Source organism: Enhydra lutris, unplaced genomic scaffold (genome assembly GCF_002288905.1).
Source record: "Enhydra lutris kenyoni isolate GAN:26980312 unplaced genomic scaffold, ASM228890v2 scaffoldscaffold10, whole genome shotgun sequence".
Taxonomy (NCBI): Eukaryota; Metazoa; Chordata; class Mammalia; order Carnivora; family Mustelidae; genus Enhydra; species Enhydra lutris.
In genome coordinates this window covers 32,700,204-32,715,485 of record NW_019154094.1, presented here as the reverse complement: position 1 = coordinate 32,715,485, position 15,282 = coordinate 32,700,204, and the positions used below count along the sequence as shown (strand labels likewise).

Here is a 15,282-nt window from a genome sequence, read left to right as displayed (position 1 = left end):
TTTTTAAAGATTTCATTTATTCATTTGAGAAAGAGACAGAGAGAGCACAAGCAGGTGGAGAGGCAGAGAGAGAGAGAGATAGAGAGAGAGAAGCAGACTCCCCACTGAGCAGGAAGCCTGACATGGGGCTTGATCCCAGGACCTGGAGATCATGACCTGAGCTGAAGGCAGACGCTTAACCATCTGAGCCACCCAGGTGCTCCCATACTCAAATCTTAATTCCAAATTCCTCCTTATGACCTGCCAAGTCTGAGAAGACTAGATTCTAGCTTAACTCTGCAACTCTCTTTTTGGCTCATTCTCCATCTGCATTAGGCCTTCCTTGAAAAATTAGAACACATGGAGCTCTTTCTCTCCCCTAGGCATTTGCAAATTCTTTTTTTTTTTTTTTTTTTCCTTTTTGGGGAAAAAAAAAAAAAAAAAAAAGGTCTGGAATACCCTTTACCCCCATTCTTTACATGTCCAACTTCTCTTCCTTTTTTGGGTCTCAGTGTAAATGGAAATTCCTCTGAGGAGATTTCTCTGATCACTCACTCTAAGACTGGCTTCCCATTGTGTTCTCTATCACAGCACCTTCCTTATTTCCTCCTATCATTCACCACAATTTGTGATTATTTTGAGGGACTGTTATTTTTTTGGTGGTGGGAGGGGGGGAGTTGGTTGGTTTATCACCTGCCCCATAATATATTCCTCTTTTCTTTTCTTTTTGCAGAGGCAAGCACAATGTATGGAACATGGTAAACAATTAATGTTTCTTGAATGATTTGATGACTTATATACATAGATCTATTTGATGAGTAATTGTGATGTTTCTAACCTCAATATAAACAGAAAGAAATTTTTTTTTTAAGATTTTATTTATTTATTTGACAGACAGAGACCACAAGTAGGCAGAGAGGCAGGCAGAGAGAGGAGGAAGCAGACTCCCTGCTGAACAGAAAGCCCAATGCGGGGCTCGATCCCAGGACCCTGGGATCATGACCTAAGCCAAAGGCAGAGGCATTAACCCACTGAGCCACCCAGGCATCCCCAGAAAGAAATTTTTTTTCTTTTTCTTTTTTTTTTTTTTTTTAAAGATTTTATTTATTTATTTGTCAGAGACGGAGAGAGAGTGAGCGAGCACAGGCAGACAGAGGCAGGCAGAGGCAGAGGGAGAAGCAGGCTCCCTGCCGAGCAAGGAGCCCGATGTGGGACTCGATCCCAGGACGCTGGGATCATGACCTGAGCCGAAGGCAGCTGCTTAACCAACTGAGCCACCCAGGTGTCCCAAGAAAGAAATTTTTTAAGAAAATAAATGATTTGCAATTATATTTTCATTTTATATAAATATTAGTTTTTCTTACATTAAACACTCAGTTCACGAGAGCTAAGATGATATAAATAAATATAAGATAAGATGCTATAAAAGCAATGACAATATTTATTACTAAGCTTTCAAAAACATAGAATAAAACTGGGAATTAACATAATTAAAGTGATAACAGAAAGACATTGTCCCCACTACCTAATGTGAAAGCCACAATTGGTGTTCTTCAGGACTTACTACATTTCATCAAAAACAGTAAGTAGTTCACTAGCTTAGTGCCGAGCAGGAAGTGCCATCCAGGAAAGCTGGATTCACATGAAAACTAACTTTTGAACACTGACAACTACTTCAATTATCAAATAAATGAACACTAATGACATCTAACCTGTCTGTCTGGGGCTAGCTTATGTCTAGGGTTGAAAGTTTTCAACATCTTTAATAACAAAGGGCTATTTTTTTTTCTCCTGAAATTTCCAGTAAATCCATCAGGTATTCAGAGCTTTTGGAAACAAAGCTGACTAAATCTTACAATATGGCCTAAAGAAGTAGCATCTAAGAAAAGAATATCATAACTTTGTGTTATACCTGCCAACTAAAAATAATGTCCTCCCCCTCCCCGAAAACACTCCCTGGTTAAATATATAGATTTAACATTGCAGCATGACAAGATTATTACATTTCATTATAAGATTATTACATTTCATTATAGTGTATGGTCAAATGTATAGCCTATAGGTAATTTGTCTACAGGGAAAATAATTACAACGTAGACCTTGGAATGATCCAAATGGCTTCTTGACACTAGCTTGACTGTACAATTCTGAGTAGTGTTTCTACAGACAAACTTTTGAGTATTTTGCCCAGTAAAAATCTTATAGCGGAAGGAGAAGGTTTTGCATAATTCTGTAGTGTTTTTGATTAAAAAGTCCTTAAAATTTGTTTTAATTTTAGAAGATTTGAAAATAAATATTTTATATGCAGACAGAGCTACATCAATCATACATCACATTGAATTGTAATATTGTAGTATGGAAGCTTTACTAAAAGACAGCATTATTAAGGTAAACTTTGCCACTGTTGTAGGAGTGGTAATGAGGGTCTGTCAATTTATGCAAACAATGTATGCACAGTAATTTATGCTTCCTTTTGGTTGTTTATTCATTCAAAATCTATATTTTGAGCAACTATTAGATGTCAGACACTCCATGAGGTGTGATGTATGCAAGAGGGAATACAAAGATAGGGTCCAGCTCTTCTGGAACTCATTTTATACAAAAGTGAGACAGGGATAAATGATATAATATATAACATAATACATAATAATATGTGCTATATAATATGACATAAGGCAATATGAAATAATAGAAACTATGGGAAGTTTTCTGGTGTAGAATATAATTTCACATGGACACATGCAGGATCTTAATTTTTATCAGCAGGTATCAAGTGAATATTAATTTTTCTCCTGTCAATTAACAGCAACAGGTTGTAGGCAATTCAAATTGTCTTTAACTCATTACAATGCATTCTCCAGCAATCACCCAGATTGAAATACCAAGGGATTCCAAATACTGGTCCAAATAATTTAAGCTGCATCCCTGTTTTGCTCTGAAGAGTCTCTTTGGAAACTTTTATACACTCTCTTAAGTATTTAGGATGAAAGTAGCCCCATATGAGTTTGCAAGTCTAAATACAAGAGTAATTTAGGATGACAACACTTTCACTTTTAAACAAATAGGGAAAAAGATCTGATTTAGAAGGCCTGTGATATATTCAATTATGTTTTGCTGTCAGCAGAAAATAGGCTGAAATTAATCTGCTCAAAGTTGGGAGATTTTATAACTACTGCACTTAAAGGTAATAAAAGTTGCCTACACTCATTATTATTAGCATCTGAGGCCCTTGAGAATACTTGAGGTTTGTTATGAGTAAATATCATTTGAGAAACAAATTCTGTTGCTATGACATTTACTTCACACACTGAAAATTCCATCATGGATGGAAGTAGATCATTTTGTTTGAAAGAAAATTATGTAGTCCACGCAGGCTATTGTGAATTTGACTAGAATTTCAGTATTTCAAAATTATTACCTTTCAAACTTTCCAATTACTGTTTTCCTCTAGGCATGGTACCTGGTCTCAGTCACTAATATATGCTTTTTTCAAAGTGCCATTGCAAAAAGTCAATATACTTCTGGGAAAAAATCATCATAATAGAAATTATTAGAATTTACGAAGTGCTTTCCATCTTCAAAGTGATTTACAAACATTAATTAATCACCATCCAAGAATAGGGACCTACCCAACACACCATTTAGTTCCAGGAATAAATGATAAATCATCCAAGATTTTATGCAGCATACTTCTCAGTCTTTGATGGGGATGGGAAACAAAACATAGGATTTCTTTTTTCCCTCACTGAGTTGCGACATACTGCCTTTATTTAAAGTCATCAGATTTGCTTCTCTCATGAGCTTTGCTCTGGAAAAGGTAAGTATCTTCTAAGGCATGCCTACCCAGATTGTAAAGTATATGTTTTTCAAAACAGGAAAATAATTCTGATGCTTTCTCAAAATTACTATATTCCACAAATTTTATTTTTATTTATTACTTCTTTCAAGAATACCCACCCAAATCTGGAGTTTAGGCCAACTTATTTTAGTCAGGCTATTAAAAAAAATACTTATTTTCCTAAGGAAACTGGGGGAAAACAAATTGCCCCAACAGTTGGCTGCATAAATCTGCCCAGAAAGCAAAATATGTGTTGTAAGCATCATTCTCTCTGCCCAGGACTGTACTGAGTGCTGTCAAGAAGAGGAATATTAAAAATAATGGAGCAAATTTACCTTTTTATAAAAATTATTTTGTATATAAAGAAATGAAAGAACTCCTAAAAGCTATTATATATATTTTCATGACAGAAAAGAATGTTTATATGGATAAGTAGAAAGCAAATAACTTTCAAACTTTAAAATATTAAAGAGGAATGCCTGGGTGGCTCAATTAGTTAAGTGTCCAACTCTTGATTTTGGCTCAGGTCATGATCTCAAGGTTGTGAGACAGAGCCCCGTGTCCGGCTCTGCACTGGACATGGAGTGTGCTTGAGATTCTCTCTCTCCCTGTGTCCCTCTCCTTTGCCTCACAACCCTGCACAGCTCGAGAGCATGTGCATGCACTCTCTCTCTTTCTCTAAAAAAAAAAAATAATAATAATAAGGAAATAAGTTAATAAAATAATGAACAAATTCAGGATTTTGATATTCTTTTTTTTTTCATTATCTTAATTATATTAATAGCTTGTTACAAAAGGTTGACCAGATTTCCTAGACCTGTGGTTTATGTATATAAACAACAGGTCCATAGAACACAGAGCCTTGCTATTCAAGGGATACAGGTAAGGCTGTGACATACAAACTTGAAATCAATAAAAAAAGCAAAACCCACTAATTTGATGGTAATGAGATAAAGAAGTAAGTGTAAAAAAAGAAAGACTAACCATCAGTTATTTTCAATTTGGATTTTTCTCCAAAGATAAAAGCTTTAAATAATAATAATAATTGAATTAATTTATATAAAATAACCTACTCTTTTCTCTTATTCAAGTAAGAATATTTAAAATTGAACATGTAAAGCAAACCCGAATTCATACTCAAATTCATGTCATCAAAGAGTGGACATTTTACCACAAAAAGGAGAATAAAGTAGTGATCTCTTAAATAGTTCACAAATTATTCATTATTAAAATCTCATCATACTGTATGAACTTTTCTCATTTTTCATGAACAATGAAAGTCCTATCACAGCTTTGCACTTGGGGACCTCTGAAACACACCAGCAATTCTCAATGGAGAGTAGAGATGGGTCAGAATTTCCGAGAGTTCTTTGTGGCTTGAAAAAGCATACTCAATATACCCATTGTTTTAGTAATGAAAATTCAATTAACTCAGAGTTAAAGAAATCTCAAGAAAGCTCAACACAATTCTTAAGGCTAGTGAAAATATAGAAGTAAATTGGAAAAGCTATACAGAGTGGGTGTGTGTCATGAAAGGTAATGAAACACTGCCTCATATTAAAAGTAGTCCACTCTGCGGCTTGAGAGAATTGCAGGGTTTTAAAGGAACTCTGAGATCTTGTAATTCAACATCTCATTTTACAGATGAAGAAACTGAGAAGAATATTTCAATAATTCCATTTCAAAAGTTGCTGAGGTTAGAACTGAATTATTTAAATAAAATAAAATAAAATAAATTTAATTTAAAAATTAAAATTATGAAAAACAACACTGGAATGGTTAATTTTACGTGTCAACGTACTGGGCTGCAGGGGGCCCAGATATTTAGTTCATATTCTGGGTGTGTCTATGAGGGAGTTTCTGGAGGAGTTTGAATCAGTAAATGGAGTGAAGAAAACTGCCCTTTCCGATGTGGTAGGACCTTATCCAACCCAGTGAAGGCCTAAGTAAAATAAAAAGCTAAAAAAGAAATAAAAAGACTGCCTGACAATCTTCATGCTAAAACACTCATCCTCTCCTGACTTCATACTCAGAACAAAAATTATACCATAGGCTCTTGTGGTTCCCAGACCCAGACTGGAGCTATGCCATAGGCTCTCCTGGGTCTGGAATTCTTCACCTCCATAATTTCATATCAATTCTTTATAATCTCCTCTTTCTCTCTCATTTCATATATGTTTATACATGTGTGCAATTGTGTATACACATACCTGTACACACAAACACACATCCTATTGGTTCTGTTTCTCAAGAGAAACCTAATTCAAGTACTGAGTGCAATAGTGATGTGATTACCAAATTCTTGATTCTATTGAATTAAATATTTAATTCTATAGCAAATTACATCATAATTATGGCATATGGGGAGTGTTTAAAAGTTGACATCTCAAGAAGGAGTCTAGACTGATAAGATATAGAGGCTTAATAAAAGTAGATTCACTTACAGTAGAGAATCGTTATTTTACTGCATTTAAAATATAGATGGATTCCAGATCATCTCTCACTGTTTGGATTTGCTGTTAAAGATATAGGCATGTTCTTTTATGGGCCACCTCCTAGTGTACACTTAGAAGAGAGACACTGACCTGGGAGGATTTTAGTATGAAGAATAGGAGATCAGAGGACATGGAGCTGATCTGAAGTTAATATTACCTGGCAGCCCATAGGTTTATAAAGTTATAATTCTGCTGTGTCAAGTCTCCTATCCTTATTCCCTTTTCCTCCTTAAGCTGTTTCCAGGTGCAACCACATTTTTTCTCCTTCCTGTAAGAAGTATGGAAATAAGTTACCGTGTTTATAAGAGTTTTTTAACAGCAATGTACTTGGTCAGTAAAGGGGTCCACTAGAAATCTCTCCTAAATATCAGGCAAGTACCTACATCACACAGAATATCTTCCTGAAATGGCTTGATGGAATCATCATTGGTTCCATTCTTTGTTTAGTCCCATTTAGTGTCGGCAGTAGGTGGAGTACTCATTTTTCTTATAACATTTTTGGATTTTGGCATAAATATAGGCTGAATCTCTTCATAGTCTATTGGGCACTCAAGGAAATACAATAAATTCTTTCGTTAGGGGTCTAGTTCATACCAGTAGATGACAGCAGCTCCATTTGTTGACAGTTTTAAACGTTGCATGCATTACACTAAATACTTGTGCACATTATGTCCTTTAATCCTAATATTAGCAATAAGGGGACGTTAAAATATGTGTCCAGGCCTCACTAAGAGTAGAGATTCCAATCAATCAAGAGACAAAGCAGATGTTATTGAATATTAATGCTAAATTGGATTCCAAAAATTTTGGTATGGGATAAATATTAGATATTGAATAATGCATACTTTTAATACTCCTACAATCATGAGTGAAAGCACAACTTCAAACCTGTAAGAGTTACTGATAAGAACTGCTTTTGCCTTCAGACTTGTACACATGACTATGTATTTAATTCATTTAATCAGTGGAAACAAAAATCTCATAGTGTTTTTAACTCTCAGTATCTGCTTTGAGGAGGATGATACAATCTTGTCTCTCACCAAGTTGAGGAAACCACTGAGACCATGTGGGCCTGGTATTTCTGGTCAATACAGCTGTGTCGTGGACAGGCAACTGTTCACATGAGTCTGCCAAACAGCATTTGCTATTGCTTATTTATTTTGCTCCATCAAAGCACAGCCATATCTTAGGGCATGGAGGAGAATAAGGCTCATTAATTTGTACTGTATGCTTGATACACTATTCAGGCGGGGAGAAATTCTGAACTATGAAAAGTCATTGTCCATCTGCTGCTGACTACACTGGGTATTTTAAACAGCTCTAAAATACATCAGAAATGAAAAGGACAAAATCCAATTTTGAGGACTGTGTGATTTGAGGGTTGTGAGGATAATTCAAATATTTCAACATAATTAAGAGGTCGCACCATGTGAAGAAGGCAAAACTAGTGTGACCATTTCTCAATCCTAGCTCCCCAGGACATCAAGTCTGATTGGCTGGCAGTGAGGGCAGACTGCCAGGAGGCCAAACTCCTCAAGGCTGTTCGTGAAGGAAACGGATGGCCACATGGAATGGCATTAGCCTACTTATTAACCTTACCTTCTCTCTGCTTTTTCCAGAATGCAGTTCCAAGAAGTAGGACCACTGACTCAAACAGGTTCACCTTAGAGAAGAGTCAACCTGCAAACATCTTTTTAAGTCTTGGACAGTGTAGGATTATTTTCATAGTTGCAGGGAAGATGGACTATATATATATATATATATATATATATATATATATATGGACCAAAATGTCAAAAACTTGGTTAAATAATTCTGTTACTAGATTTATTTATTATATGAAAACAAGCCCACTTGCATTGCTAACAATTTGTAATAATTATCTGAGATTTGGTCAGGCAACTTTTTCCATAGGAGAATTCAAAATTGATTTAAAAAATTAAATTTTGCAGTGAGAAGATACCTGTTATATACCAGAGTTGTTAGATTGTTTTAGATGGGTGCTTATTTCCCTTCTTTTCTCTTTCTTTGCCATAAAGCACTTTTTCCTGTCATTATTATTCCTGAACCTCCTAAAAAAGTGAGTCAAAAAGAATATCATGTATATACATTTTTATTGGGTACGGATATTTCCTAGCCTCACCTAATTTAGAGGTAAAAGCACATTATCACCCTTTGGAATAGCTTACATTTTTAAGAATCTCAACTATAAACAAATAATTACATTTTATTTCCAAGTAGGGTGAACATTTTTAATACTGAAGTAAATTGCATGGAGCATATAAAAAAATATACATCTTCCCTATGATAACTGCAACCTATTTCATATTCATCATTGTCATCGAGGGGAGTTATTTATATTTCCCATAGAAGTCACTTAAAAGCCACAGCAGTTAAAACTCCAGAGATTATCTGGCACTTTCTGAATGTATGTAATCATGTATGAACTTTAAAATTCAAAAGTTTTTAAAACTGTTTTATTAATGTACCATAGATATTTACAGGTTCTTAATAATATACATTTTTTTTCCCTTTCCAAACAAGTCTGTATTAATCATGTATTTTGTGATGGGGGCTGGAGAGCTTATTTACAGAATGATTTGCTTTCAAAAAACTCTCAAAGATTATGGTTTCATTCATCGTGTAAGTGGCTGAATTGTAAAACAGTAAAAAATGATGACAACTGACAGGAAGTAGATGCTAGGTTCTAAGGCTGGAATTCCTCTGGAACTCAAACCTGCAAAACATAAAAATGAAACAAAATATCTTGAGAAAAAACAAAATTGCTTGTTAGATTAAGTTTTCATGCATACGATCATTTCTCTTCTAATAACGTGTATTAGCACACTTGCTGTATTTACATTACATTTAATTTTAGGAAGTGTCAGTAGCTCTCGGTTCTAGGATATCTGTTTTAAATGTAAAAATGAACAAGAAAAATGCCTAAACTGGCCGAGTCTGACTGGAGGGAAGCTTAGGATTTGCCAACGTGTGGTGGCTGATGATTTCACCCAGCTACAACTTCAGGCAGTTGAGGAAGTGATTCCTCTGAAGCAGAAATAATAAATGATTATTACATGCTAAATCTGACTGATGGGTGTTACCTGCTTAGAACACTGTGTTGAGAGGATTTGAGATTTGTGACTCAGCTCGGTATGCATGTCATGATTGATTAGTGATGCCTGCCACAGAAATGGGAATAGGAGTAAAAGTACATGTGTTCCATATTTTCTATCCTTACTCCCAGGAGCCCGTGAGTACCCAGAGAAAAAGTTTCTGATTTTTGTGCCAATAGAATGAATTCTGCTCCAATGACACACAGTTGTGTGTGTTTTCTTTTGCTTTTTTTTTCTTTTTGAGATTCAAATGAAGAAACATAAAACTGTTTATAATATGTAAGCATGTTGCAAATTTGAGGGATTATTTAAAGAAAACTTGACTCATCACCTCTTGTTCACAACTGAAAATGGAAACACAGACCTTTTATTTTTTTCACCCAACATTCATAGAGCCTCGATTTCATACTGCAGCTGTCGAGATTCAAAATCTACAACAGCGACGGTGATTCAACTTACTTGACATTTTTGGAATTCTAATTTCCTCACTGCTGCTTCCATCCCCACCATCGCTAACTGTTCTTATTTCAATCAAGTAGTCTTCTTCAAACGGAACCAGAAGCTCAGCCGAGGTATTGTTTGTTTCCAAAATATGTGTTTTACTCTGTCTGTTTTGCCGGTACAGAATCTGAATACAATGGTGAATCAAGTTAAATGGACATGTCACTTTTTTAACGTCCAGATTCTCATGGAACACTATGAGACATATCAGAATAAATGCTGTACTCCTTGAATGGGAATATCCAGTCTGTGACTTTTCTTTAAATTCAGTCATTTAAAAAAAAAAAAAAAGATTTTTGTCTTTGGCCAATGCTTCTGAAGTGAGAATAGATTTCTTCTCTATTTTTTTTTTTAAAGATTTTTATTTATTTGACAGACAGATCACAAGTAGGCAGAGAGGCAGGCAGAGAGAGAGAGGAGGAGGAGGCAGGCTCCCCGCTGAGCAGAGAGCCCGACGTGAGGCTCGATCCCAGGACCCTGGGATCATGACCCGAGCCGAAGGCAGAGGCTTTAACCACTGAGCCACCCAGGCGCCCCGATTTCTTCTCTATTAATTAAATAGCTTGAGGCTATTATCCTTGGAGCTCACTGTGAAGTCACTGGTTAGTTTGGACCCATTTCAAATGTCTGAATATGTGCATTTGCCAGGAGATGTTGTCCATTACCACTGATGGAAATAATTTGCACTGGGTCCTTGGCTATACTCTTGTTAGATTCTTTTTATGTTATTAAAAGCTCACATCCTACTGCAGCCTAAGTTCTAGAAATTCTATTTGAATATATTCTTGGACTTCATTCTCATCTCACCTTACTACCCACACACACCATCATATTTTGATGGTGAGGGGAATCACTTGAAGAAAAATTATTGCATATTATAGTTCAATTCTTATTGTTCCATGACACATTGGTGTCCTCAGAACATAAAAAATTTTAATGAAGAATCTGAAAGCAGCAATGCTAAGTATTTTTCAAATTTTTTGAAAAGATTCCTGTATTTTCAGATGCATAAATTTGTTTCTTATTTGGTTGTAACACTCTTGGTTTCTTAGTAACTTAAATGATATTATTAAAGGAAAAACAAAATACTGACCTTGTAGCCCAATACTTCAGACTCATTTTCCATGGTTTTTACGTGCTCCCAATTCAGGCATAATTTAGAGTTTGTCAGCTTCCAGGCAATGTTAGCTGGTGGTTGGCTTGGAGCTTTAAAGAGATAATCAAAGATTCAAATGAATATTAATTAGCTCATGGTTACTGTATGACCCATCAACAAGAAAAGGGAAAATAAGTCCTGGATGATTATCATAGAAGCAGCAAAAATGTTTTCAGTGTCATTTGAAATATCATATTAATTCTAATCAGAATAAGCAAATTCATTTAAATTCTGGTCATTTGGGACCATCTTTGTGACAAACTTATAAATTAATAATGGCTTGTTGCATGTCCAGTATTAATTTATTAATCATTGCTGCTGAGTTTGTTTACTTTACCATACATAAATAGATGGAGGGCTCTGTTATCTAGTGTTCCATTTGGTCATCAATCAATGAGCACGTCACGCAAATTCAGGCTGCAAGCCTTTTATACATATCAACACAGTAGTGTTAATTCCTAGTAGTCTTTTCCTTTTTAATCTTGTATTAGTTAGGACTCCTTGGCTTTAAGTAATACAATCAACTCAAGATATGATAAGCAAAACAGTAAGAGATTATGAGGCATATAGGAGAATTTCTTAGAACTCTTGGCAAAATGCAGCGGAGCTTCAAGAGGGACAAAATAAAAAATGTCAAAAAGCCAAGAAGTTCTTCTTTCCTCTTCCCATGGTAATGTTTGCTGCACGCTCATCTTGCCGTAGACCACTTCTTTGTTATTCTCAGTGAATGCGGCAAAAATCATGACTGTTCTCTGTATCTGACATTTGAAACCTACTCTGTTCAGAGATAGTCCAGGCTAGAAGTCCCAGGAGAAAGATGAAGATTGACTTAATTTGGCCATGTTTATCTTAGTCTAGTCAGTTGTGGCTGGATAGTGAGAAGAATGCATGTCATTTAATACAGAGCTGTTGGGAACCCAGAAAAGAGAAAACCATCACAAACTCGGTGATCATACCAAAAGACATTTATTTTAAGTCCAAAATGCAGTTTTTAGTTCCCTGAAGTTAAGTTTGTCTCACAGAAAGACGGTAAGTAAAAGGGAAGATGACTTTAGAGTCAGTCTTTGAAGGTAATAGACCTAGTGCAGCTGGAGATTTCTACATACAAGAAAACTAGAGTCCAGGTTGGGAAGCCACTTATCCAAAAGCAAGCAGTTAAAGGGTGACTGAGTCACAACAGAATCCCGGTCTCTTGATTTCCAAGCTGGTGTTCCTCCATGACAACATGCTGCTTCCCAAAGTTTGAGTCCACATGATTATTTTTGAGATTTAGGAAACTGGAGAGATTAAAAATAATTCAGCTGGAAAGCAGAGGCAAAGATAAAACTACCCAGCAAGATGTTTTTGGCATCTTATTTGAATTTGTGAGGCTGAATGAGCATAATATTTAACTCATTATAACACTGATGGAAATGGAAATGATTTCTTTTAGAGCTTTGACTCAACTGCTATTTATTCTCTTATATGTCACTGGAAAAGTCTCCATCTTACATTGCATTATCATACATTCCCTGTTATCCCAAACCTACAAGGACATTATTCTGGTTCACCTAGTTACTTACACCTCAGTGGGGACACAGCCAAGAGATAAATGTTTCCCCCTCTGCTCCCAGTGGGGCCAGTTCATATTTTGTAATGGATTTGTCACATTGAATTATAGCTATTCTTGATCACGAGTTTCTTTAAATTTATTGAGGGCATGTGCCTTGTCCAACTCTGTATTACCAACTACGGCACAGTGCTTGGTATATAGGAGACATATAATTCATACATGTGGAATAAATGACTATAAAAGTTGGCTAAGGAAAAACCACTCAGAGTCCTGAGTGATTTTCTCAGCTTATATAGACTATGTGCTGGGCCATGTGCAGGCACATAGGTGACACAATGTGGCCAATCTATTCATCATGCTTTCCTATAATCAAGGTCAATTGCCATGGCCAAACCTACAGCAATTCATATGATTTATAAAATAAACAAGCCGATTGGATTAAACATGCCCTAGGACATTTCTTGACAATATAAGCCCAATCTTAAAGGCCTAAGAGTTTTGCACTTAGTAAGCACTCAGTGCATGTTCATCAATATATTTATTTCTGAAAGACTAGATGTCAACAATTGTTTTGTAACTATTCCCCCTGAACTATCCCAGAGTGCCTTCTTTAATCTTTTTCTCAGTTATAAAAGAGATAATATAAAAATTCTCACAAGATGGGGCACCTGGGTGGCTCAGTGGTTTAAAGCCTCTGCCTTCGGCTCGGGTCATGATCTCAGGGTCCTGGGATCGAGCCCCGCCATCAGGCTCTCTGCTCAGCAGGGAGCCTGCTTCCTTCCCTCTCTCTCTCTGCCTGCCTCTCTGCCTACTTGTGATCTCTGTCTCTCAAATAAATAAATAAAAAAAAAAGTTCTCACAAGATATCATAGTTTTAATATCTAGTATGCTCTCGTGGCACATTTCTTTTACCTTTGTTCTTTAAAATGAAGCACTAACATTAACACTATCATAGAATCAATACAGAGAAAATATAAATTTACTCCTTTGATGTCACTGGCAGTGATGGACTCTGAAGTTTTCATCTATTTCTGTCTATTTTGTTTGTTTATTTAGAGTAAAAGCGCTGTTTTCAATACTATGAATCCACTGGGGAAGCTCCAGGCTGGAAGACAGAACTGACCTCTATCAACCATGTGGACAAGGAGTTTATGACTATGGCCATGACACCAAAATGTTTGTATTTGTTTCTTCATCTACCAAAGCATACATAAAATATCCTATGGACATAAAATGAGAAGAGTTTTTTCAGGAATGAGTTCTTGGTATGAATGGCCAATGGCACAGATCACTTAGAATGCTTTTCTCTCTTGCTATCTAGGCGGTGGGAAGTGCTGGCCTTAAAAGTGAGAGAGAGGTGAATTTGCATCTAGTCTCTTCCATGAGGCCTGGCTTTTCTATCTTTGGAATGAGACAAAAATCTCCTAATTTCCAAGATTTTTAGCTTATATATACTAAAATATGAAATGTTCTTCACTTGGTTAGTGGTACATGTTAAAAAACACAGTAACTGCTAATTCTCCTTCCTTAGAGTAACAATTCTCCACTGCGGTCTTATGACATGATCAATTTTTCAATTGTGTTCAAAGCAGATGGTTAGTAATAATAAAATTCCAAAGTCTGCAAGTGATCCGCTTCTTAAATATAACTAGGGTAAATAAGATTTGCCCTTAATCATATTGTTCTTCTTGGGATCTTTATATGCTTTTTGAAAGACAGATAAACTGGTAGAGTTTTAGCTAATTATCTGGGAAATCATCCTAGTCTATCATCTTTCTTATATTTGTCCATGAGGATGACTCCAATGCCGATGTTTTTTGTCTAGTATTTAAATAAAAAGTTTCTGAAAGCTGCTTTAGAAAGTTGCTTAATATGAACATTATTAACCAATCTGGTTTCAAGAGCTTAATGTACTTGATTAAACTGGATTTCAAATACCTATTATGACATTGAGATTTCTATCACCTTGAAAATCCAAAACACTGTCACATGGATAATATCAAACACAGGCCATGGATGTTTGCATCAGGTTGGCCAATGGTAAACTCAACAAACAAGCATTTTTCTAATTTTAAAAATCTTTCTGGGCAATTTTCAAAGACGAAATCATTTTCTATTAATCAAATGACAGAGCAACATTAGACTAGCCCTCTACAGCTCTAATGGTTTCCCTGTGATCAATTTTTCTGTAGATGGCATTTATATTCAACTGTAGTTCACACTGTGAACTCAATTCAAAAACAACTTCTTATGTTACACTTCTAAGTAACAGCATGGGGTTGACATTTGGGCAAGAGAGAAAGAACATAAGTGCAAGATGAAATAAAAGCTTAATGCTTCCTTTATGTCTAAATATGGATTGATTGCAAATTTACAGCAAGAAAAATCCAGTACAGAGTACTTGTCCGTCAATGACAGGGGCCAAATTGAGCCAAAATTTGCAAACACTTTGTGTTGCTGGGTCTGAATATTTCTTTCTATATAAGCAGTGTTGTTGCTGTGGTTTTTCTTTTTTTTTTTCTTTTCTTCTTGGAATTGATGTAAATATTTTTTATCCCTTTGATTGTATATCTAAATTCTGTTTAAGTGATATCCCTGTGGATCACAATATATTTGCAATGCTTCTCAGTTGTCTTTTGGAAATA

At 35.6% G+C, this 15,282-nt stretch overlaps 1 protein-coding gene across 4 annotated transcripts in view; it reads right to left on the bottom strand.

The window, feature by feature from the left end:
- Positions 1-8,292: 8,292 nt before the first annotated feature.
- LOC111144105 (contactin 6) overlaps positions 8,293-15,282 on the bottom strand; it is a 303,309-nt gene continuing 296,319 nt past the window's right edge. For 3 of the 4 annotated variants that reach the window (XM_022498237.1, XM_022498240.1, XM_022498239.1), the window contains 3 exons: positions 11,023-11,135; positions 9,888-10,056; positions 8,335-9,049 (listed from right to left, as the gene is read on the bottom strand). In XM_022498237.1, coding sequence (XP_022353945.1) covers positions 8,949-9,049; positions 9,888-10,056; positions 11,023-11,135 — 383 coding nt within the window. In that variant the 3' untranslated portion in view covers positions 8,335-8,948. Of the gene's footprint in view, positions 9,050-9,887; positions 10,057-11,022; positions 11,136-15,282 lie in introns of all 4 variants that reach the window. The other variant, XM_022498236.1, reaches the window with a different exon arrangement.